The 26715-nt window shown below is 33.7% G+C and overlaps 1 protein-coding gene and 1 pseudogene across 5 annotated transcripts in view; one reads left to right on the top strand and one right to left on the bottom strand.

Annotated features, from left to right (window-relative positions):
* The window catches only part of NOVA1 (NOVA alternative splicing regulator 1), a 152789-nt gene extending 134006 nt beyond the window's left edge, over positions 1-18783 (bottom strand). For 2 of the 5 annotated variants that reach the window (XM_027571213.2, XM_027571214.2), the window contains exons 1-2: positions 18317-18783; positions 16428-16571 (exon numbers count right to left, since the gene is read on the bottom strand). In XM_027571213.2, the coding sequence (XP_027427014.1) occupies positions 16428-16571; positions 18317-18452 (280 nt within the window). In that variant the 5' untranslated portion in view covers positions 18453-18783. Of the gene's footprint in view, positions 1-16427; positions 16572-17602; positions 17737-18316 lie in introns of those variants that run through there. The other 3 variants (XM_027571215.2, XM_027571216.2, XM_027571217.2) reach the window with 2 other exon arrangements.
* A 118-nt stretch (positions 18784-18901) lies between these two features.
* LOC113909279 overlaps positions 18902-26715 on the top strand; it is a 36621-nt pseudogene continuing 28807 nt past the window's right edge.

Genomic DNA, 26715 nt, shown 5'->3' with positions numbered 1-26715 from the left:
TAAGGCATTTGAATACATTAAGTTTATACACTGATTATAACAAAATAGACATATCATAAAAAAATTTTCACCATAATGGTAATCAAGAATTTTTGTGATGAGTCATGAATACTTGTTAAGGAATGGAAAGTAATAAACCATGACCCCAAAACATACTTAGTTTACCACTAAATTTTATTGGATCTTTCAAGGAAGTTGCAGGAACATGAACTAAAGTGTTTTACAAAAGAATTAAAAGAATTTTTAAGCTTAAATAAAAGCTGAAAAATAAGTCTTATGAATTATCACCTATATTAAACATCTAGCTTCATCATTTAATACACTATGACTTTCTTTTTGACTAATAGGGAAAGGATTTTCTGAAGTCTTGGTATCCTGAAAAAATCGTGACAGAAGTATTTAACATTCTATATGCCACTTGATTTCTTATTAAAGCTCTGACCAATATTTTTAATGTGTTACATTTGAATGTACAAAGATGAAGAAAGATTAATAAATTATGTTAATTTTCAAGAGCCTTAAATACAAAGAAGCCCATATGCTTCATATGAGATTATAATATGTTTCAATATTATAAATTCATATCCCTAGTTTTCAGGTCAATGATATGGGTAAAATACAAACAATAAAGCTCTGTATATCTTCAGGGGTAAAAGAGAACACATTTTTAAGCTATGCACATAAAAATATTCACATAAAATACCTACATAGTTGCAAATGGAAGGACACCTTAGAGAATTAAGAAGTTCTACATTCCATTAATCAACAGGAGTGATGTGTTAAAAACTCATTCCTATATGTAACACTGAATATCACTTGTAATTATCTATTAAAATATGAATATGTGTGAAAATTGAATATATATAAAAATAGAACTGAATATATAAAAATATAAAAAGTCATTTATAAAGTCTAAATGAATATATACCAAGTTATTTATATTAATTATCTTAAAGGAATGGGATGAGAAATTAGCTTTAACTTTCTCTGTATTGCCTGCATTTTAATAACAATTGGTTATTATGAAAAAAATTTTTTTTGAAAGAAAAAATCGTTATAGCAATGTTTTCCTTTTTAGGGCCACATTTTTGTAATTTATTTTACATTAAAATGTCTGCTGTATATCTAATGTTATTAAATGTAACAAACATGGGAAGGAGGAGATTTAAAAAGATAGAATCATAAAATGCTTATTATTATGTCAAGTATTATGTGATGTACTTTTATATCTTCCCTTTTGTGGTGCCTGGACCAACAACTTATAACCATGTGAGGGGACACTAATATCTCCATCACACAGATGAGAAAATTAGAGAAAATTATGGGTCCAAGAAGATTAAATGATTTGACAAAAATCATACAGCTTTTAAGTGTCAGAGACCAGATTCAAACTCTGCTCTGCTACCACATGTTCCCTTGGGGTCTCTATCCTACGTACCCAGAAGGCATTAAAAAACACTGAACTGATTTGATAATTTCTTAATAAACTTCACTATGTAATGTCCAAAACTTATTTTCCTCACAAATATTTTGATTATAGTAACTATTGTCATAGTTATTTGACTACACCTTCCTAACCTCATGTATAATTTAACAAATCTCTAGATTGGTTATGTGATTTAAAAAGTGAAAGCAAAATTGTACAATGCTTAACTAAGAATATTTAAATAACTTCACATAAAAAAATCTCATAAAATGAAATTTCAAACTATCTTAGAGATCTTATATCGATACAAAGATGGAAAAGTACATAAAACTCAATGTTTACAGAGGTCTGGTCAGGACAGAAAACTAGTTTTTATGTCTCCACTTTGCTTGATTACTATAGTTTTCCTTTTGATGGCAAAATTCAAATTTGTAAGATTTCCCTATTAGATGAATAGGGAAAAAATTATTAAGCCATCAAAAATATATTATTTCCCAGTGATGGGCCAATGTGGCAGTTGGGTGACTCTTACTTAAATTTTGAATACTGTATTTCTGAACTCAAGTTTGTAAGTAATATGACGTAAAGAGTTATAGAATAATAGTAAACAAACAAGTTCATCATTGACTTGTCATCAAATCATTTTGACTTTCACTGTCTTATTTTTCCTGAACTGTAAAACAGAGATAAAAATTCTTGCTAAAAACAAGAACCTACCCTGAGATTTTAAGAATTGAAATAAGTGATAGAATGAGGATCTAACTAAGCCATGATTAATAAACTACTTTTATGTACTACTTACTTTTATTAAGTAACTTTTAGTTATATGGTTTTAGACTTTTAAAAACAAGACCATCACTTTCCCATTAACGATAATAGAGATAGTTTAAATACTCACATAAAGAAATTCAGAGCCAGGATCTTTAAAAGATACTGCATTTAGGTAACTGTTACTTGAAACATTTCCACAATTCCAAATTTCTTTAAAATTTTCCTCAAGCAGAATTGCATTTGTCCTGCATATTTTGAGTGGCCAAAAAAATGTACATATTCCTTACCTATATTATTTATCCCTCTAAATTATCTAAATTATCCCCATCACATTGCACTTTCTACTTATTTTTTATTTTTTTTACTTTCTACTTATTTTTAATGCAGTCTGCTAAGTTATTGAAGGGCCTTCAGAAATATCTTTGATAAAATCAATATTTAAAAAAATCGAACAAAAACATCATGTTCAGAAAAGCTGGAATATGATTTTAAAGTTGAGTATTTTGTCATAAAGGGGTAATATTTATTGCAGTTTGCTTCAAATGGCTTCACTGCCAAGAATCTAGAGAACCTCAAAGCTTTTCCTATCAACATATGTACATATCCTAAAAATAAAAACACTGTTTTTGATTCTTAACTATTTACTAAACCATTTTTGTCATATAAATATATTAACATTATTACTCTTTAACAAAAATACAACATAAGGATTGCTATTCACATTCATAATCATTTGCCAAACTACATAATATTTGCAATATTTTCATTAACTTTCACAAACTTCAGAGAGTAGGTTACTAACACAGATCCTATGTAGATCATTTCAACAGTGAAAAGATTTTTACAAGGGTTAATAACAGGGATTTACAAAGTAAAGAGTCTGTCAGCATCCTAATCCCACCAGCATGAAACTATGTTAATAAAAGTTGCAGCCTTCTGGGCACCTGGGTGGCTCAGTTGGTTAAGCGACTGCCTTCGGCTCAGGTCATGATCCTGGAGTCCCGGGATCGAGTCCCGCATCGGGCTCCCTGCTCGGCAGGGAGTCTGCTTCTCCCTCTGACCCTCCCCCCTCTCATGTTCTCTCTCTCTATCTCATTCTCTCTCTCAAATAAATAAATAAATAAATAAATAAATAAATAAATAAATCTTTTAAAAAAAAGTTGCAGCCTTCCACTGTAAAATTACTAATCTTAGTAATACAGTACATTAAACATGCCATTTGAGATATATGCCAACCTAAACTGCCACATAGGGCATATCTAGCTTATTATCACAGTTTGTGTTTTCATATCCAGAGTCATTCTAGTTCTTAAACAAGATGTCAAATACACCACTGTAGCGAAAAATGTGATAAAGCTTTCAGAGGAACATACCTTTCCTTAAACAAAATAGGTATATTCTTCAGAAGAAATTTAAAATATTACTGTAAAGAAAATTTGGCTGGAAATTTCTAGTTTAGAAGATATGCGTAAATACAAAACAGAACATCATCTTAAAGGCAGAACTCATAAAAGATGTGGAATTTAAATAAATGTTACTTTGAAACAATTCACAAACCCAAAATTTCTTCCCAATATTTTTCCCAAAGAGAATTGTACTGCCTCTGCAAAAAAATGTGTGCAGTTTTCTTACCTGTATTATCTCTTTCAAGAACAAGTCATGTCATACCACGATATGGTATCAGTTTGAAGGCAATGAGACTTTGCTTGTGCTTCCTTTTTGTATTGAATTCAACTTTGAGTTATACAACCGGTATTATTGAATTATGAATAGCACTTAAATAAAGATTACACAGTGAATATTTTTATTTCAAATTCCCATCTGGTGCTTAATGTCACTTCAGCTGTTCAATTTTTTAATGTTTCTCTACACAACTAGCCAATAATTTCACAGATCAGTATAAAATGCTAGATAGATTTTTAATCTCATTTTCTAAATGGAAAAACAGTACCATACTTTTCAGTCTTTTTTTAATTAATCTGATTTTGATAGAGTACTGATTAAGACTGATTCCTACATGAAATAAATATTTATCAATGATGGAGACTCCTGCTGAATCTCAATAATCAACTGAAATTCCAAATAAAATAATTATATAACAGATAATCCACTAACAATGAATAAGAAGTTTCAATTTTCATTTTCATTGACCTAATGCATACCAATATCTCTCATGATATTTAGTGTTCAAATGACACCAAATTCACACATAAAGAAAGTATACACTGTGTAAATCACAAATTTTCATCAAACTAAAAGTGAATATATCTGTTCACATGCCAAGAGAGCTAAGAAGGCCTACATATTCATGTAATTTAAGAAATGAGAAAAATTTTATCAGATACAGGATTCTAAACAGCTATGATTCAAAAGCAAACCAGTAAAAGAAACTATTCAAGTCACTAACTTTAAATGCACCTGCAGAGACATACCATATGTCAAAGTGAACAAACGTCAAAAACAGATCTCTATCCATACTGGTCCTGAATACAGCAACATTCTTCACTGGCAGTTGTCCTTCACTAGGTCCCCATATCTTTTTTCTTCTACCCTTGGCACATAACTGCTTCATACGAGACAACCATCATATTTCTTAACATCTCTTTTTTTCTGAATTCCTGGTTGCCACACCTTTCCCTTAGTCTTTTCCTTCCTAAACAAATTAGTCTTCTTTTTAATTCTACTTATATTGCCTAAGCAGAAAGTCACACTCCTCAACCTACTGCTCAGCTGTACTTTTAGATAATTAAGATAATCCTTCTCCAAAGTACAAGAATCACTATTTACATTTCAACAAACAGGTACATAAATTTTAATTACAGTACCACTGCCAGTCATTTTATAGATGCAACACATATTTCTTCTTTAAAATAATTCTTGCTAATAAATGTATCCAAGATTAGTATTTTTCAATCAAACTTTTATCTTTTTCACATGTAATACCTTTTCTCTTATCTGTACAAATATCTATAGTATCTCCTTATCCCCACTCCCCCGCCCCCAGCAATATCCACTTTTTATCCCAGTAATACCAATCTACTTTTGGACCCCTGAATATAACAGGAATTTTTCATATCTACATGGATATATATTTTGTCTCTCAGCCTCAAATGACCTTCCACTCTTGTCCATCCAGCCAATTACAATTCAACCCTCAAACCCCCCCCTCCTCTTTGAAGTCTTTTTTGAAGTCTACCCTCTCCTCTGAAGATTGGTCACAGACAGACGTAGTTTCAACTTCTAGACATAATTCTATCATTATACATTTGTTAAACTTTATTATAACCAGGTATTTATGTTTCTTGTTTCTTATTGCTTCTTTACTTGAGAATAAGATCTTCAGGGCATTGTATACCTAGTTCTAACCCCAAAAGGAGCACATAAACATTCATCAGAATGTCAACATCTGGCCCTGGTAGTAGCAGGGGAAGCAGCCAGGTAAAGAAACACTACAATAGGATTATTTTAACTATTCTCCACCAGCTTTTTAAAAAAATAGAATTTATAAAAATGTAGGGGCTAAGCATAAGACTAAACAGATTTATCTACCAAATCTTAGATGTTTTCATTGGTTTATTGTAGCAGAACTCAATCTACTAATACAAGAAAAAACATTAGTATTTTGTGCATTTCTCTAAATTTTAACTGTTTAAAAAGTATTTAAAGGGGCGCCTGGGTGGCTCAGTCATTAAGCGGCTGCCTTCGGCTCAGGTCATGTTCCCAAGGTCCTGGGATCGAGCCCCGCATCGGGCTCCCTGCTCCACGGGAAGCCTGCTTCTCCCTCTCCTACTCCCCCTGCTTGTGTTCCTTCTCTCGCTGTGTCTCTCTCTGCCAAATAAATAAATAAAATCTTTAAAAAAAAGTATTTAAAGACTAAAGAAGCCTGAATTTAGTAACTTTCCTATAATTTTAGTTTCAAATAAAGTAACACATACTAACACCCTGATATTAAAGTCAGTCAAACTCTAAACGACTATGTAACTGGTATATACTTCTTCCCTTCACTAATAAGAAAATTACAATAGTCCAGCTTCTAAAATCATAATGTATTTATACATATTAACTTCACCACTATAGGTGGTAAAAAAGACATTAAAATACATTCAAAATGAAACATTTATTAATCATATTTTATCAATGTAACTTTAGTTACATTTATTCTGACTTAAGCAACATGAGTTTAATTAATATTTATTAATAAAAGTAATTCAAAACACCTACATTATAAGATTTTACAGCTATGTCACATTATAGTTTATTTATTGCCACATGGCTACTTGTGCAAGTAAGGTGCAGTCTGCTGGCTGATGACTTTTCTTGAGATACCCTGAAAATCAAAGATTACTAAATATCAATTAGCTCAAATGGCTTAAGTCAGAATATTTTAAAAGTTATCCTCATTTTTGGAGATGGCTTGAAGTATCCACCACAATACTGGATTTTGAGTTTCCCTCACACAGGACGCCATGCTCAATACAAAGCAAAACTCCCTTCTCACACTCCCTTCTTCTTCCTTAATACCTGGCCCATACTTGTTTCAACACTTCTATGACCATTTCTGGTTTGTTTCAGTATCTGAACTCATTAGTTCACTTATCTAAAATATAAACTTTATATACACACATCACCCCCCAATCAAGGTAAATTAGAAATATAATGAAAAACTAAAGATAAAACACCTTCTCCATCCATTGTATGGATATTGCATGAGCACGTCACAGAAGAAGCCTCAAATCAGTCATTTATTCATTCATACATACATTCATTTAAATTTAGCTACCACCTAGGTTTACAGCACTGAGCTGTACACTGAACATTTAGCAACAGGCATGAAAGGTGACATAAATTCTTTCATACCAATGGAGCTTAATTTAATTAATCAATGTAACGACTATCACAAAAGATTTTTTGTTTTAGTTTAAAGCTGTGAAGAAAAAAGTATTCGCAGAAATCACTTTAAGTACTTTTATAATTATGTTAGAAAGTAGTCCTTAAGCTTACAATACAATGCAAACATCATCAGAACTCTAATTAACTGAGAAGCAGACCAATTTAACGAAATGGATACAAAAGAGAAAAGAGTGACGTTTTAAAATTAATAACTATTGTATAGTATATCTTCATTTTTACTTAGACTGTTTTACAACTAGCCTGTTGCTTATTTTTTAACCATAGTATTTTGTGCTTTTTAAACCAACTGTTATGAATACCCAGCCAAATATGTAATACTTAAGGAAATTTTTATAAAAGTCATAAAAATATGGAAAATACATATATCCTTGAAAACAGAATTTGAATTAGAACGTCTACACATTTTTTTAAAAATCAAGGTCAGGGGCGCCTGGGTGGCTCAGTTGGTTAAGCGACTGCCTTCAGCTCAGGTCATGATCCTGGAGTCCCGGGATCGAGTCCCGCATCGGGCTCCCTGCTCAGCGGGGAGTCTGCTTCTCCCTCTGACCCTCTTCCCTCTCATGCTCTCTGTCTCTCATTCTCTCTCTCAAATAAATAAATAAAATCTTTAAAAAAAAAAAAAAAAAAAAAAAAATAAAAATCAAGGTCAATAATCTGTTAAACTAAAATAAAGAAATTTAAAAGAACTGAGCTAAGGAACAATGGAAGCAAGCAAAAAAAAAAAAAAAAGAAAGAAAGAAAGAAAGAAAACAAACTTTGCAAATGAAGAAAAATAATGAAGTGTAGAAATCAAATCACCCTGAAAATATTGACATCTTCAAACTACAATTACAGAAAAACAGAAAATGACCAGACTATATTCTAATCAAATATAATCATCTCTCTCTCTTTTTTTTTTTTAATGTGTGGTAATGCTAAAAAGAACTTGTCTTTGGCCCTTCAGTACATCAAATTAACAGCAAAAAAAATTGTCCTAAAACACGTAATGTGCTTTCAACTTAATTTTCAACATGGGGGCAGGGGCACACTCATTTTAAAACTAGGAAAGAGAAAAAAGTAAAGATCTATTTCCTCTGAGGGTCATATCCAAAAATGGGAGGAGGGAAAAAAAAGTGGAGCAAAACAAGAAGAGAATGAAGTACCTACTAAAATTGTACCACAGATTCAGAAAACATATTTAAAAGTTACAGGATTAAGTTACATCACTTAATCTGCTGGTATCTTGGTTTTTCTCAACAGCGTGAGATTCTGGAAGAGATCAGATCTAAGATCCATTCCTTTCATCTAGTTCCACAATCCCATGATTTTTCCAATCTCTTCAAATGGAAAGCCTCTTTGCTACTTCTAAGTGTCCTCATTAAGTCTTTGACAGAGATGCCATATAACGGGAAAAAACTTAAAACTTAAGACAGCAACAATTAAAGTACAACTTTTTAGGGAAAAGTAAAACATGCCCATATTCCTTTAACAAAGAAAAAGATGCTTTGTAATACTTCTAAGTCTTGGTGACCAAAGAGCTGCTTACACCTGGGCTCATTGGAAGCATCTGATAAATATACATAATAATTAATGAGAGAAAAGCTTCCAGACAGATTTCACACTAGGTTTTTTTTTTTAAAAGCACTTTCATGATTTTTAAAAAAAACATAAATTAGTCTTAGAAAAATAAAAACACAGTTATAAAGAATAATTAAGACTAAACACGTGAATGAACAGTCTTCAAGTAAACTCAATTGCTTCCAATACTAAGTCCTTCAAAAACAAATTATTTCAAGAATGAATACAACCAAAATTAAGAAGTTACAATTATTCTAAAATATTTAGTAGTATATAACAAAAACGTGTACCACATTCCCACTATGTTCAGTGTTAACAAAATGTACCCAATTCCTTTCTTTCTGCCCTTCCCCCCAAATTACTGGATCTTAAAAAAGTCACTGAATCTAATTCCTAGAACAGCAAATTATTAACAATTTAAATGAAAACAACTTTCTTCTTAAGATAAGAATGATTTTTAAAAATTGAATCAACTGAGAGTCAGCATTTATTATATCCCAGAGAGAATGCAGGATTTGAAGACTTATTTAATTAATAAGTACATTATGTGAAAATTTCTCCTGCAAAGGAATTACGGAGTCTTCAGTGGAAAACTGATCTCAAAAACCTTTAAAACAGAAAAATTATTCCTCAAAACTTCAAAAAATGGTTCAGTTTCACAAGGAGAGTAAAAAACACTACAGTATAAAATTTAAAAATTACTGAGTTCAGAATAAAATTCATTGTAAATTACAAATCCACTGAACACCAGTAGGACATAGAATAGGTCTTGAAATGAGAAAAAATATATGAATTTTAAATATCAAGTATTAAATAAAATTCATTTAAGAATGGTAAAAAAATGGTTTATTTTCCACACCAAATAATCTTACCTGAATCATTTTGCTGTTAAAAAACTCAAGATACTGATTTCATTTTTCATCTGGTCCTGTCAACGATGCTATGACAGGCCCTGCAGGAAGCAGCAAAAGATCAATGATGGAGTGTAGCTATGATGTGTTTTCATGATCAAGTTTTGTTATGGAAAAGGATATCCATATGGTAGCTTGAAAGTCAGGGAATATTGAAAATATCTCAAAAACTTTGTCAGTGTACATAATATTCCTTTTTTGTACTTTGTAGTCCTAAATGTTTATTTTTATTAATTATATTCTTTATCAAAAATTTAAAAATGATGGTGCAGTATATATGTGAAATTTTAAAGAATCATTTCTATATTGATAAGAATTGATAAGAAAACAATTATCCAAGGTGTCAAAAATGAAAAATGTTTAAGAGTGTGGGAGTGACTCTCTTAACTTCTAGAGATGTTTATTTTAATCTTATTTCCCATGAGTACTATAATTATAAATTATTAACTATTCATAATTTAATTAAAATAAACTTTAACAGACTTCTTGCAAACAGTAACTTCAGAATCAAATAGTTACTGGCAATACTGGTAAAAATTCCTTCCAGAAAAGCATATAGGTTACAAAAAAATCTGTACAAACTCCAAAACTTAATTACTCTTTGGTAATTGACGGGTTATATTTAATAAAACCAAAAAATTCAAATTAGTAAAACTAATAGAAAAGTCAAAACTACAAAATTCCTTCACAAGATTCCAAATGATATTTTTAAATCAGAATTGTTTTAAAATAGTATAGCAATTTACCAGATTTAATTTAAAGACATTTTTACCTTAGGAATTAGTTTCCTTTCAAGGGCAATTAATAAAACAGCAATGTGATAAGACCCCTACAATAAGTAGACACACTATTAGAAGACAAGAAATTTCTATGTATGTCTTGGAAGCATTCTGAAGTCAGTTTTTCAAAAGATTAAGAAATTTAAAATAAGAGAAATAAATGACAGATTAAGTTTTTTAGAGTTTTTATGCTATACCCATCTTATTTGTTGAAACACTTCAAAGCATTGGGCAGAGTTTGCTTGCTAAAGCCTCTAACATGCTAAAAAGATAAAACTTAATTTTACATGGGTTATTTCTCCTATAAGAATAAACAAATGTTAAGCTAAGATAATACTAATAAAAAAATTACAATGTACCTCCACTTATTTTTGCTCACTCCTGATTTGGAAATGTACTTGTGGAACAGGGAAATTTAAATATTTCTGACTTAAGTTTGTTTTTTTTTCTATTTCTATACAACATCTCTCTCTCTCTCTCTCTCTTTTTTTGGGGGGGGTTCTATCAGATTCATAGAAATCATTTTAGTTTCAAATATCTCCATATAAAAAAGTAGAAAAGCTGATGCCATATCTTTTAAGAACAAGATGAGGAAAATGGAAATTTCACCAACCCAAGCATTAGGAAGTATTGAAAAGTACTGCTTCATTTCTTGCATGTTGTGTTTTATACCATGACACTTCAGTCTCTGAGGGTCAGGTTAATTAAGCTCCATAGCAGCTGCAGTGCAATGTGAGACACACACTGCTGTGGTTCCCACCAGTCCAGTCCAATTACCTGTAGTATTCCAGTACTGGACAAGTGACAACCAACCTCTTCTCTAGTCACTTGCTCCCTGGTCTACTGATAAATGTTAGAACAAACTAACCTCTTTTTGGAAAGGACTGCAAGCTGAATGCACCTGCTGCGGGCTGCAATGATGAGTCCCAGAGAGATGTTTGTCAGTCAGATCTCTGCAGATGTTGTTTAACTTTATGCTAGAGCTGTATCCAAAGATGGAAATGAGATGGCAATCAAGCACAAATCTCCCACCCTTGTCCCCCCAATTTTATTTTGAAAAGCTGCACTTGCTCATAAAAGTGGCTTAAAACAACTCCACTAAACTGAAAACAACCAAGACTAAATTCTATGGTTAAAAAATAGTTTATTAGGTACTGAATTTTAGGTTACAAGTGGCATAATTGTGTTCAGTAGTGTTATTTGTGTTATTGAAAAGCTTAAAAATTCTCTTAAGCCAGAGCAAAACAAAACAAAACAAAATAGCTAAAAAACAGACAAGTTTTCAAGATGGGTGGTTTATTGGTCAGGTTTTTAGTGATACCACATACTCCTTAGAGTTCCCAAGACGCAGATTGTTCTTCCTCTTGTATATAAGACAAAACATCTTCCATACATAAATATTGAACTATTTCACCAACTGTGTTCACTATTTCTAAACTAGTCCTGAAACCTTTTGGGGATGATATTTGCAAGGCGATGTTGTTAGACACACTGGATTTCCTTACAACGTCACAAATTTAAATGAGCTATTTTTCCAAAATCCAGAAGGCTTCAAATAGCAAATATCAAAGTGACATTGTACATTATAAATCATGAAAACACCAACAGTGTAAATGAGGTTCCACAACTTACTAAATCAGTGATAGAAGACATAACATCAGAATGAAATAAAAAAGAATCAAATAAATTGAATATCTAAGATTTCTAATGCTAATTCAATTTTTCTAAAAATCCCATGCTACAAAATGTTTGCTTACATGATTAAATATCAAAATTGTATCTTTTGGACTCTACAATTTTAACATATATTGTGCTATGCCAGTAACATTCCTTCATATGTTAAGATTTCCTATTGCTTAAAATGAGAAACAAAATATTAAATATACAGCAAATTTTTGGAGACATTAATGTCTAAGTGAAAGATTATGGTTCCTCCTCCAACTAAAGGTATAGAGAGACAAAATATAAAGTAACCCACAACAACAGGTAATATGACAAATATTACAAGTTTAAGATTTAAAGAAAGACACATTATGTGTCAGAAACTCTTTGATCACACTAAAATCAAAGGTATAGCATAGTGTAATGATAACCATCATATTAAACTCAACAATACTAGAAATTACACTACTTTATTTTTCCTTTTTACAACTCTATCTACTAATTTTGCCTTGAAATATGTTATCAAATTTCTAAGGTGCTTTGCATCTAGATCAAAGTGTTTAGACTGCAACTTTTAAAAGCTGTAACTGAAATATTCCCGTTGTACTACCAATATCATAATACTCTTCCTTCAACAATGTAAACAAAACAAGTGATCTATTTTAAAACTTTATCAACTCATCTGATTTCCCAAAAAATGATCATTCTTATGCTATACAGTCCCGATCCTAGAGGTTAAATTGGCCATTGAATTCTTCCCATGTCAAAATTAAGGCAGTATTGGGTATTTCCTTCACTAAAAGAAAAATTCAGTTACAGTCTGCTTTTTCATGAGCTTTAAAATTTTAACATATAAATGGCTTGTGATTTAAAAAAACAAAACAAAAAACATCACCCAAATTGGACAATGCTAAGATTACGATATAATAAATCTAGGAATATAAGTTCAAATACTTCACATCAAATGTGATCCAGTTTTATAACCATAAATATGAAAACAGTGTAAGATAGAGACTAATATATGCTAAGATTACAGTGAAGTATTTCTGTTTGATTGATATAATGAATATCTCTACTGTCATACAATGGAATAACAATAGGTACATTACGAATTCTAAAATCTAAGGCATATATGAAAAAATGTATTTTATAAATCCTTTACTGTTCCCAACCAATAATGTATTCAATAAGTTTTTTGGATTATCTACCTGAGCCATGCATCACTTTTAATAAAAAATCCATCTATTTATTAACAAAAACTAAATACATCTTCAGATGCCAAATAAAAGAATAAGAGAACACTATCGCCATTCTGAAAATGCATTCGGTAATATATTCCCCAAAATGAGAAAGCTGTTCTTTTACTACAAGGCAACAACTTTAGGTAACCTATTTATAAAAAAGATATGTAAATAAATAAGCTGTTTTAATCAAGTAAGGAAAAAAGATATATTCATAAACCACAGGTAATAAGTAGTATTTTGTAAGATTTAGATTTTTAAAAAGATAAATGAATTACAAAGCACAGCAAAAAATAAAGCATGTCAACTTGTAGATCTTTTCTTTCTGATTACAGTAATTTAAAAATGCACTTTACAATCCTCATCATACAATTTCCCCAAATTATTTTATTTACTATGACATGCTGACATACACAATACAATATACAGTTCTACAAATTCTAAATCATACCAATTAATGTGCATAAAATATTTCTTGATTTCAACCATAAGTATTAAAAATTACTCAAAAAGGCAAGGTTGCTTAAGATATTTTAAAGACCCAAGCTGAGCAAAAAACAAACAAAAAATCGAAAAATGCACAAATATGATAAATATGAGTAGACTATATTGGCTACAATAAAAACAATGGACATACATTTGAGTTGAGATTTGCTAAAATATCCCCAAAGTGTGTCTGTACTCTGCATTATGTATCCTAAAGAAAATCTGTCTTAGGTACATCAGTATTTTAACTAAACCTTCCGAACACAATTACATTCTGTTTCAAAACTTAGGTAATTTGAGAAAATCCATTAGGTTATACAACTAAAGTACACTTTTCCCCAAATACACTGTCTTACCAAATGAGAAACAGAAAAATTCTTCATGAAATAAACATCAGGCATATTTATTCTAATCAAGTAGGAGTCATAAATACATATATGAAACACAAAAATGGGCTTCCAAATAAATTATTGCATAATCCTACAAGAAAGTACTTGTAACTCGGCGATATAAATCATAGTTTTATAATTTACTTTGTCTGAGATGAGCAGGTAAGTATCCCTTAAATATATCTGAGTACGAGAAGTTGAAAGTAGCTCAGAGGCTGTTATATTGAAGAATACCAGGACCTCAGATAATTCCACAGGCTGTTGTCAAGTGTGAACAGAAAGACTATTAGAATTGAAGTCTATCAGAAGAAGAGAGATGTATCTGTCTGAACAGGTAATAACCTAGTTAATATCACATTTAAATAAAAAGTGTTCAGAATTAATACAGCTTCTTATTAATTACAAGGCTTTACTTTATCCTTAAAATTGTGCTTAGTTTCCACCTGTTACAGGCAGAGAGTATATGCCTTCTTTTATCCAGACATTTCAAATCGCATTTGATCAGGTTACGTCACTACACACACAAAATTTTGTTCAACGCATTCCAGTTTTCCATTTTTTTCCAATGGATATTCTTGCTCTATATGAATAACGTGTTTCAGAACTATAAATAAAATAAGCAATTTCAATGTAATAAGAAAAATACGCATAACTAAGTGGACTAAAAACAAAAGATCTAATTCTCGGTGCACCCTTTCCAATCCACTGAAAATAAACTATATTCAAATGAAAAGGCATTTAATTTACTATTTAGAATATCCTTGATAAACACCAATTTTCTGTAACATCCCTGCACATCTGATACCATCTCATGTTTAATGCAAAAAAGCTATTTCATTTTCATCTATTGACAGTGAATTTAATTTACCATTGCAGCTCTTTTCCTAGAACTATCACGTTATTAATTCTGCAATCAAGCTCTTTTGAGTGCTTTTATTTGTACTAAGGTTTTCACAATTCCACATCAATTTTTTTCATCATAATATACCTTTTAAACATACAAATGTGAATATGTTAGTAAACTTCCTTAATGCATAAGGAAAGTTTCAGAGACAAGGAAAGCCATCTACAAAACTACACTCACAGGAGCAAACTTTCGAAGGACAGTATATCTAATAAATTACATTTTAGTTTAATATTCATAGTGTTTACCAAATATACTACATTTATCTTATATAACTAAATGATATTGTCAACCATTCTAAAACTTTATCTAGCATAATGGTCCATTTTCTACCACCAATCAATTGGCTATGAAAAAGAAATCCTCTGTTAAAGAACTCTTACTGAAATTACATCATTGAAAGTAAATAAGCTTTTCTTTTCTACCAGGAAAAAAAAAAAGCAGTATCAGTCCCCTCAGCACTGAATAAATATTTTTTATGGCCATAAAGCAAACTAACAAAATGAAAAAAAAAGGCAGAAGCTACACCTGGGTAAAAGCAAATCAGTTCACGTTTTACCTAAGAGATACACTATTCAATTATGCAGATTTTCCAGTTAAACTTAAAATCCATATACTGAGTAGCAAAATGATAAAAAGGAAAAAGATAAAACATGCAGAACTATATAACACTTGAAATAAAGAACACACACTGAAAAGTAAAAAAAAAAAAAAAAATTATACCACCTAGGAAACTTGTCATTTTCCAGTAGGTTACAGTACCACGCAACTGTTAACATATTTTAATCGACTACAGCTCTTCATAACACAAATTTTGAAGTATTACTTTACTTCTTACATAATAATATATTTCCTTGTCACAATTACATTAAAAACGCAGTATTTTAAAAATCTGAAGAGGCAGCACTTGTCCTCTTTACTTCACTCCAGGGCCAACAAACAAAGCAGTGAAGCAGAAAGAGGTACATAATGGATTTAGAAGTAAATGGTCCATTCTTTAAGAAGCCTTCCTACCCCCTCTTCTGAATTCACTCTAGACTAATTGTCATTACAATGATGTCTGAAAACTTCAAAAGAACCCTATTTCCTGATGCCAGCTGTCCATGTTTCTATCTTTAAATTTTAGAGTTTCTTCCTAATTAGAAAGAAGTATTTAGAAATACCCAAAAGATTCATCTCGTAATTATTCTAAATCAGACACAGTATAGCAATTATTGAAACAAAACATAATGCCAACAGTAGAAATATACTTTAAAATTTTCCACAAATACAATAGATAAATAAAGTTTATACTGTTAAGAATTTCTTTCCATACAACATACAGCACAGGTAAATCTTCTCTTTCTTTCCTTGGGGATTTATCAAACAATCTCTTCACCATTGCACCTACCTGGGTAAAAATCTTTGGACTTAGACAGCTTGATGGTGGCTCCAGTTTCTTTTTGCAACTGAACAATTGTCTGTCCTCCCTTCCCAATTATAGATCCAGCAGCATAACTAGGTATGAGAACCTTTAGAAAATACTGGCCGTCTTCTGAAAAATGCAAAGAAATATACTTGGTTAACATGATAATTTTAAACTTTGTATCCCCTCTCCACCCTCAAGAGGGAAAAACAGCAATTAAAACATTGGGCATATAGCTGCAGGAAATATGGGGTTAAATTTTTTTAAAGAACAAAAATAACCCAATTACAATGAAAAATAAATAGGTACAAAATGTTTCCCATTTTGTAGGATTTATACTTTCAAACTTGGAATTAAAAACTAAACATGTTCTATCATTTTGCAGCACTGTAGAAACTGATGACTAAATTCCAGTTGTTATTCCAAACATGGAAGTCTTCCAATTCTATCTGTGGTTACTATGGTAAAATGAAATGAACTGACCCTTTAACAAAACTTCAGAGATTTATATGATGGCAAACCTTCGCTTAACATATTGCAATATAAATAAGTAAAAGGACTGTAAATAGTGATGAGCTATATTTGTTTGGCATTAGCAAACACCTAAGGACTACAATTAGCCATTGCCTATATCCTACTTAAAGTATACAAAACAAACACTTCTCCTACCAAATAATCCACCCAAACTGTAGGGTGTATTCCAAGCCTGCAATAACTGCCAGGAAATAACTCAAAGTGATGTGAACTGGCAAATCTAACTAATCCTGGTGTATTTCTTTAGCACTTCTTAGTCTACTATGATCTCGTTTAAGCTCATTAATTAAAGGACGTTAAGAAGAATTCTGCCAATACTAAAAAGCTTAGGAGTCATTTATATCAAATACACTTAAAAGTGACCAAACAGATTATGTTACTTCTCCAAAACAGCCACAATTTTTAAAGCGGAGGGGGTGGATGAACCAAGAAAGAGTGAAATGAAACGTTTTAGAAAATAAAGCCAACTCCATAAACTTTAATTTCCGACAAACTGATCAAGTCTTAAATAGGTAACACCCCGGTAAATCCAGCTTCCTCATGTGAATAAACGTTCCAAATTTTGCGGGTGTGCCATTCGCAAGACCCCCATCCTTCTCTAATGTACATGCTGTAGATAAATTCACCTCTGCCTCGATGCATTGGGTGCATTGTTAAGATGACTCCAGTGCAAATGAAGAAGCGATACCGGTCCCGTTATAACTCATCTTCCCAGGAAGCGCAGGATGTTAAACTAACAAGTCACAGTACCAGACACCCCCACCCTCGTATGCACACCTCTGAAGACAAATCAATGAGATATTTGCAACGACAATGTAAGTGCGGTAAGAGCATGCACTTATCAAGATTTTGCATACTACTTGTGGCCCAAAGCAAGGGGATGAAGAGAGAAAAACTACTGTGCCCCAATCATTTGCTATCCGCTACCCAAGTGCCATTTATTTATTTATTTTATCAGACTGTTAAATGCAGCGCGCATCTTCGGGCGGCCATCACCTCACTCGGGGGGTCATCCTCCTCCTCTTTAACGGACCCCCTTGCCCAGGTCTAGGATATTTAAATGGTCAGTCTTTGGACCGATTAAATGGAAAGATAGGTCTATTCCGAAAAACCGGTCGCCATTTTGATGAATGATAAACAGAGAAATGGAAATGTGTCCGGGACGGCGAGGTGCGGGGCAGGTGCAGGGGAGGGGGCGCGGGGCAGGGGCGCGGGAGCCTCCGGGTTCGGGCTGGAGGTGTCCGGGCCGCGGGAGGGAGGGAGGCCGGCGGGAGGGAGGGAGGGAGGTAGGGGCGGGCGGCGGGGGATGGGGCCAGCGGGGAGGTGGAAGCGATACCCACCGCCCGTATTGGTCCTCTTGGTGCTGCCGGCTTCAGGGGGGGCTTCCAGCGGCCTTTTCCGCGAGTCCGGCGGGTCCAGGTCTATGGGAACCCCAGTGTGGGTCCCGTTCTGCTGGATGGGAGCTGCCGCCATCATGTTTGCAGTTCCTGCCGCTGCTACGGGGAGAAGGTTCTCCCTTTTGTTTTGGCTTTTTTTCTTTTTTTTTGCGTTTGGGGTTTCTTAAGGTTTTTTTTTTTTTTTTTTTTAATCGGATCAATAGAAATCTCTTTAGGAAAAAAAAGCAATGTTGCTGGTTTGTTCTCACTGGGGAGGGGGCAGGGCTGAGGAGCAGCTGCAGTGCAGTGTCAGAAAGGAGACAGGGGAATGGAGGGGGTGTGAGAGACGGAGGGTGAAAGAAGGAGAAGAAAGGAGAGAGGGGGAGAGAGTGAAAGGAGAGGGGCGAGTGAATGAGCGGGAGGAGGGGAGCGGGGAGGACAGGCAGAGGGAGTGGGAGAGCGCGAGGGCTGGCGGGGCGCGGGGAGAAGCCGAGGAGGAGGGGAGAGTGAGGGAAAGAGTGAATGAGCAGGAGGAGGGGAAGGAGGTGGATGCGGAGAGAGGAGCGAGCGGCGGAGGAGGGCAGGAGCCGGGAAGGAGCGCGGCGATCCCCGCGCCGCGCTAGCGCTGCGCTCGCTCCCGCTGCTGGTGCTGCCGCCGCCGCCGCTGCCGGAGCGGTTCTGCCGTTGCCTGGGCTGCTCGGCGATGCTGCTGCTGCCGCCCGGTCTCGCTCATTATTTCTCCCGCTTGTAGGGGGGGCTGGCGGGGAGGGAGGGGGATGGCTGCGAGGGGAGGGTAGAGAGGGGTTGAGTTCGTAGACTCCCACACACTTCGCGCTCGGGTCCCTGCCTCTCAGCAGCGCCGCCGCCGCCGCCTCCCAGCGCTGATGCCTCAGCCTGAGGGGGCGGAGGGGGCCCCGCCGGAGGCGGGGGAGGGTGTGTGTGTGCGTGTGTGTGTGTGTGTGTGTGTGTGTGCGCGCGCGCGCGCGCGTGTGTATGAGTGTGTATGCGCGTGCGCGTGTGAGCGCGGGCTAAGCGCGTACCCGGGGGCGCGCGCCGGCGACGGGGAAGTGGGCTGGGGCGCTCCTGTGGGTAGGGAGGGGTGAAAGGTCGCGGGTCCCCGGCAACACGGCTCAGGCAAACTCAAGCGGCTTGTCGCAGAAACCAAGGGGTGTAAGAAACACGCTAGGCTAGAAGGCGGGAAGCAGAGATTACTGACAGCCGTGCCAGCCAATAAAATGGGAATATGAGAAAGGCTCTTCAGGCCCCTTCCCAATCGGGAAACTTAGGTATGAGAAGGAATGAAGGGGCGGGGTGGGATCACTGTCAAGCCGGGGTTGGAGCAGCGACAGTTGTGGCTAGTCTTGAGAAGGGCATTCGAGTGACCGTTGACAACGGGTGAGACAGCGTCAAGGCTGAAGGAAGAACCTTAACTTTATGCTTCCAGGACTTCTAGCTAGGTACATTAGTTTTTATTTTTAAGTTAGGTAAAAGACAGCATCTCAACTCATCGGCGGTTTTCTACGGGTTGTTTCATCAAAAGAGTATTTTTTAGTGGCACTGTGTAACATCGTTAGGGAACTTATAGTGTCACTCGCTGCCTTTAATCCTTTCGGGAACAAGCCAGGATATAAATAAATAAAGCTAGGTATATGGGTCTTCCCTTCACGAGGCGCTGATAGGCAGACTAAAGACAGGCAACAGCTGAGTGAGTGTACACAAAACTAATTATTGAAGAAAGTATGAATATAGGAATAAAACTAGTTGCAATGTGCACGGCTTATGATTATACAGATTTTGGATATATAGGGAATCTGAACCTCAAATGTACAACGCCACAGAAAAAAATAACATAGCTACGATAGACTCTGAAAGTCTGAAGAGACTCAGTTTACAGATCAGTAAACTGACTCGGTGAAGTATTTTGCTCAAGATCATCTACCAAGTTAGTTGTTTAATTAATCAGTGTGCTAGGAATTAGGGATAGTGGAAAAACATGGGCTTTGGAGCCTGAAATCTTGGTTTCAAGTCCTTGCAGTCATGTTCTAAAAGTGTCTTGGGCAAATCCTTTAACATGTTGGCTATTTATTAAGTCCTTACCATGTGCCAAGCAATCCATTTTACATGTGATGCTCTTTACATGTAGTATATCATACAGTTATTACGGTCCCTATTTTATGAGGCAGTTTAGGTTTAGAGATATTAATAATTCAAAGTCACATAGGTATAAATATTGTCTCAATAATTCAAACTCAGGTCTTCCTGATTCCAAGGTCTGTCCTCTTGAATATTGCAGTACACTAGAGCTTCAGTTCCTTCGCACTTAAAACGGACTGAAACTCTACTTCCCATAATTCTTAGGGTCAAATGAGATAATGTATGTAAGATGTGAAATGTGTTCTAAGATGTGGAAAGGTATAAACATATTCGCTAGATTTCTAGAACAAAGATGCTTCTTCCTCGTACTTTTCACTATAGCACTTCAACCTGAATGATGATTTCAGTAAAAGCTAGCATAATAAAGAACTTCACTGTAATTCCGTGATATTCTAGCCAAGAATACCTGCATATCTGAGGCAATAACCAAAGAGAATAGAATAAAATTTAATTCCTGACAGAAGGGAATAGAAAAGAATACTAACCCTTCTCATCACATCCTTTATTGCAAGGAACATCTAGGAGGTATTGGGATTTCTGGTGCTTTTTAAGTGATGAAAGATAGATTATAGTCCACTGAACAAGGAAAAAAAATAACATTTAGTTTGGGAATAAAAGTTCATTTGGAGTATGAAAAACACTTTGCCTCAAGTCAGAGAAGAAGATATGCTGAGACCTCAAAGAAAGGGAAAGCAGGTAAGTTAGTTCATATTGGTAAAGGTCTGTGAACCTTTAAAAAGTCCAGAATTTTTATCTGATATATGATGTAATAGGAAACCATGATATGGCCTTCATGACCAAAATAAAGAGGATTTATACATGGAATTGGATTAAAAAAAACACAAGGGAGCTGTGATGAAAGAAAATCAGGGTTTGGAATAAGTATGTGGTAGTCAAGATAGAAAAAGCTGATGGCAGACATTGTGTAATCAAAGTATTCTGTGAAGTGTACCAAAAATATTCAAGGATGTTTTCAAATGAAAAATTAGAAAAGGGCTGGGATTTGCTACTAGATTGTTTTAAAACAGTAAAAGACAGGGGACAAAGATAATTCAAAAATGAAGATAGCTCAAAGCTATATTGTATTAAAGCTTGGACAAAGTATTCAGCATAATGTAGTTTTGAATTAGGGAAAGCCTGAGAAATGGAAACTGATGTTAACAAATTTCTAAAAATAAATAAAATATTTCTAAAATATTTTAGAAAATATGTCATTGCCATGTATGTTAAATTGAAAATGAGCTTTCTGTTAAATTGCCTTACTGAGACATAAGCTTCCTGAGAGTCATGTCACTGTATTCTTATTTATTTGACCCTTCTCTTATTTCCTTCTTCAGACTTAATATTTAAATACTACCTACCACTCCATGGGACCTAGGAGTAGAAGGTATGATTTTAAATGTGGAGAGCATGCTTACCAATAATTTATTTAACTCTGATATGCCAGGAATTTCAGAGACTATCCTAAGACCTGGTCAGACATCAAAGTGTCAGTTAGCTATGATCTGATTTGGTCAATGAAGGTTATCAGAGAGTACATTTTATTCTCATTCCCTATTATGTTTTATTGGTTTTTTTTTTTAAGCATACTCCATTTCACATGGTGTGTACCTCTATCATTCTGATTAAATAGACATAAACATTTTAAGTCTTATTCTGCATTTTTACCAGCTAATAAAACTGAAAAATTTTTTAAAAAAGCAACTCCCAGTTTATAGTATGCTATACCTCTTATGATACAAATAAACATTTGAATGAACTTTTTGAAAAATATAATAGAAATATTTAACCTTTTAATTATCTGAAAAGAAATATTTTATTTTTTAATTAACCAAGCAATTGGCAGCGCAAATTTAATAATATTTTCTAACACCATAAGATACAAGAGAATGTGTGTGCTTTTCCTTACTTAATTAGTTGATGAGTTATGAACATAAGCAACTCTGATAGAAAATGATATTAATCTGAAGAACAAAACCCCAGGTCTTTGTTGGCTTTCAGTAGAGTTTCTTTTCTTTCCTAAGTTTTAGTCAGAGTAACATGGACATAAGGTAATCTATTTTCAGTAGTAATGATTGGCTTTCTAGAGAAAACACAGATAGTCGATGTCCACAAATATTCCTAAACCCATTTGTCTCCTTCCTCCTGCCTTTCCTACAATGAGTCCTATTAACTATAGAACATAATACTCCCTCTACTTGAGTGTCTCTTCAGCCTATGCTTTAGGAAACTTTTTTGAGTTTGTGTTCTACCAAAATCAGATCCTGACTTAAGTATTCAAGTGCAAATAGTGTATTTTAGAAAGTGATTTCAGGAAACAGTAGGGATTTGGGGAAGTGAGACAGGGAATGGAAGGAAGGCAATGAAGGGTGAATTACCAAGCAAGTTTCATTGTGAGCAAACAGAGCTTAATCTTACTGGGATTCCTGAGAAACCATTTAAAACAGTAACTTCAGAATTAGCCCACTCAAAGTGTAGGAAGACTCAGGTATATATGCACCAACTCCCTTCAGTCATGGATGGCGTTCTTTTCCTAGGGTGCATTAATTCAATGCATGCATGCTGGCTAGTCTTCCAATTGCCAGAGCTGCATCTTTTTCTGACAACTTTCTCTGACAGCTGGTCTATTCTGCCCCTACACAGGCTGGAAATGCTAGGGAATTAACACTCTGCTATGGACACATCCCCCGCCATTGTGAAAAATCAAGCTAGTCTGCTCTGAAATGGTAGGGTAGGGAGAAAAGGGTGGGGCATTAACAGTTTGTTACAAATATCAACGTAGGTGTATGAAAAAGGAAAATGAGAATTATAATAATAATCTGTTACTGTAAGCTATTGTTGGAAAGATCAAGTAAATATGAAAGAATTTGGAAAACCTGAAGTACTAAAAATAATTAAGATTTTATAACTTTCACAATCCAAATATTGTAACCATTGATTGTAAGAATAATTTTTTTCTGTTTTTTAAAAAACACATTTCTAATTTTTTAAGATATAGACATGAAGAATCAATGTACATATTCTGATTATTTTTTCATCCTATGTGGCACAAAGAAAATAGGAGCAAATATATACCAGAAGAGTTTATCACCTAATCTCACATACCGGGTTTGTATGACAAGTTCTATAAATAGACATATTGATAAATGCTTTTCCAAGATTGCACTTCTTAGAAAAATTATTTATTAAATTTCTCAAAAATTCAAACAGTTTTTATGTTTATATATTTAATCACATAAATTCATTGTTGGTGAATATGTTTATGAAACAGTCTATGAAAGCTCACCCTAATTTATATGGGAACATAAATGTGTTTTTAGCATTATTCCAAAAAGTTCCCAAGCTTTAATATCCCAATAGATAAAGAGATATGTTAATATTAGAAAGAATCCTAAATTCTTTGGCACTGAGTATATTTCCTTAGTTTGTAATAGATCAATAATTTTTCTAGCATTTTTCTAAATATTATGAAATACATCTTTTGGCACTTACCTTAAAGACAATAAATCTAAACTAACATTTTACACAGTGCAATGAGAAGAAACTTGTGATAATTGGTACATGGTTATGTAAAAGGTAAACATTAGGAGAAGCTGCCTGAGGGGTATAGGGGAATTTTTATCTTTGGAACTCTTCTTTAAGTCTAAATTATTTCAAAATAAAAAGTTGAAAATAAAAAGTACCTTGAATTGATAATCTGGTTGTGACTCTTCTACCTACTAACTTTGTGGCCTAGAATAACTCATTTACCTGCTCTGAATTTCATTTTCTTAATCTATAAAATGGGAGAGTTGGTAGATGTTCTTTACATATCTAAAAAGAAATTTCTATCTCAGTATGCTTATGACCATAGAATCTCACAAAAGAAAATTGTTAATATCAAAGTAAATACTGTATGCATTAACATGTATTTTTAAATCTGTTAATGATACACATTATACGCTATAGGCACAATGGAAAATGATATGCACCATAGTCACAATGGAAGATGATATACCAAGGAAAACAATCTTGATACTGTAAAGAATATATTTGATATATTTATTCTCTGTTTTTATATTTTGAAAGCAATCATTCTTTGAAATCTATAGTTAAAAATATTTTGTTGTGATGACGATTCAAAATGTGACAGTTTCAGCTTTTAAACCATTTGGATATGAAAAATTGCTGGGGTAAAAACAGTGAATGATAGATGATAAAATGATAAAGATAGAGAAAAAATTAAGAAAAAAAAACTTCAAAAGTAGATTAAAGAAGCTATAATTAACTAGTATTCATATATTATATCAACTAAGTTGAAATCATTTATCTCTTGCATCCATAAAATATCTTCATCTACACATACTTTATTCTGATAATGCCTAAAGTAATCCTGAGTCTCCATTTGGTCTGGTCCTGGCTTAGGCCATATGCCCAGAGCAATTATCAATACCTTCAAAATTGTCCCAATATGAACAGTAAGTTATATGGTCACCCTAATATTACTCAAGAGTCTTGACTTTTGTTTTAGCCTGCCAATTATAAACCATAAAATATTTTTTGTTCATCAGATTCTTTTATATGGCAATTTCCCCATGTGTAATAGTAGAAATGTTTATTATTGTTCACTCTTGTATTACATTGTGGTGTAATAAATTAGTATGTCCCCACATCCTCTACTCTTCATGATGTTTTATTCCCTACCTATACTTTTCTTAGCTAGAGCTAAGCCAAAGCTCAAGAACAGAGGTAGAACGTAGTAGGATAGAATTTTAAAATTTATTTTTTCACATTTTACTGTGGAAACAATCATTTTGATCAGATGATTCTTCATTACTGTGCCAAGGTGAAGTGAACTGAAGAAATGATAAATGAGACATTATAAATATAATGAAATAGATCTTCAAATGATAAACCATCAGACCCACAAACAGGATCAGAGAATTGCTTACTTTATGGATTATTCAGATTCCTTTGTGTTTACTTCTTGCTGTTCAAATAAGCCTTAGTCCTTCTTGAATTCCAGACAAGGTTTTAACGGCTCTAGTCAAGGCTTCTTTCTAATGTAGTCTGCTATTTCCACTGTTTATTACAGGTCAAATAATAAAAAGTTCCATTTGTCTTATAATAATGTTACATGTATTTACAAGTACAAGAAGAAATTGGTATCCTTGTATATTAAAAAATATACATTACCATACTCTACCTTGCTAGATTCTGCCCTGCTATTTAATCTTTTGGTTTCACTAGGTAAGCATTTCTATGGTAGATCAGGAGTGTCTAATTGACTTCATGTAATTCTAAATTATTTTATCCATGTTTCATTTCATATAATTGAGAATGTATAGGGCTTACTTATTAAAACCTACATTTTACATATGGATGTTTTTATGCATATGTTGTAGAAAGAAGAGGGATGTGTGTGTGTATGCATGTGTGTGATAAAAGGAGATAAGAAGAGACTGGGTATAGCAGGTCTACCTAATATCTGTAATGGGGGTAGAAACTTTAGTAAATGCATAATGTGCCTTTATTTAACCTTTTCTTCTCAGGGTCAAATATTTGTAGGCTTTAAGAAAAATTATTTTTTTCTTAAATTTCCATTCTTATAATGGAAAATTCTTATTCAAAAGAAGATAATACAGTATAATGGATCCCAGGTACTATATACCCACCTTCAATATTATAAACTCCTGATCAGTCTTGTTTCAATTTAACCTCTTTCTCAGACTAATTTTGAAGAAAATTCTAACTATCAATACATTTTTGTTCTGAAAACATGGCCTTAAAAAATTCAAAATACCATTATTATATTGAAAATAATTGACAAAAACTCCTTAATATTATCAAATATCTGGTCTGTGTTTACATCTTCTCAATGGTCTTTAAATTTTCTCAATGGTCTTATAACATTTTGTACATTTTGTTAAACCTCTACCCAAATAAATACATTACAATGGGTTTGTATGTTACTTAAATCTCTTTTAATCTATGTCAGTCAAGCTTCAACCCAAGAAGTAGACCAGTAGGATATATATTTTTATAATTTATATTTTACACACAGACACACAAATATATAGTGATAGTGATAGTAAGGGAATTGGCTCACACAGTTGTGGCCTCTGGCAAGCAAGTCTAAAGTCCACAGATGGACGCTTGGGAAAGAAAGATACAGGGGGATGGGAGAGCAATTGCAGGCCCTGTAAGTCTCTGATTTTCAGAGACCTAGT

The sequence above is a fragment of the Zalophus californianus genome, chromosome 6, assembly GCF_009762305.2.
Source record: "Zalophus californianus isolate mZalCal1 chromosome 6, mZalCal1.pri.v2, whole genome shotgun sequence".
Taxonomy (NCBI): Eukaryota; Metazoa; Chordata; class Mammalia; order Carnivora; family Otariidae; genus Zalophus; species Zalophus californianus.
This window is presented reverse-complemented; position numbering and strand designations above follow the sequence as displayed.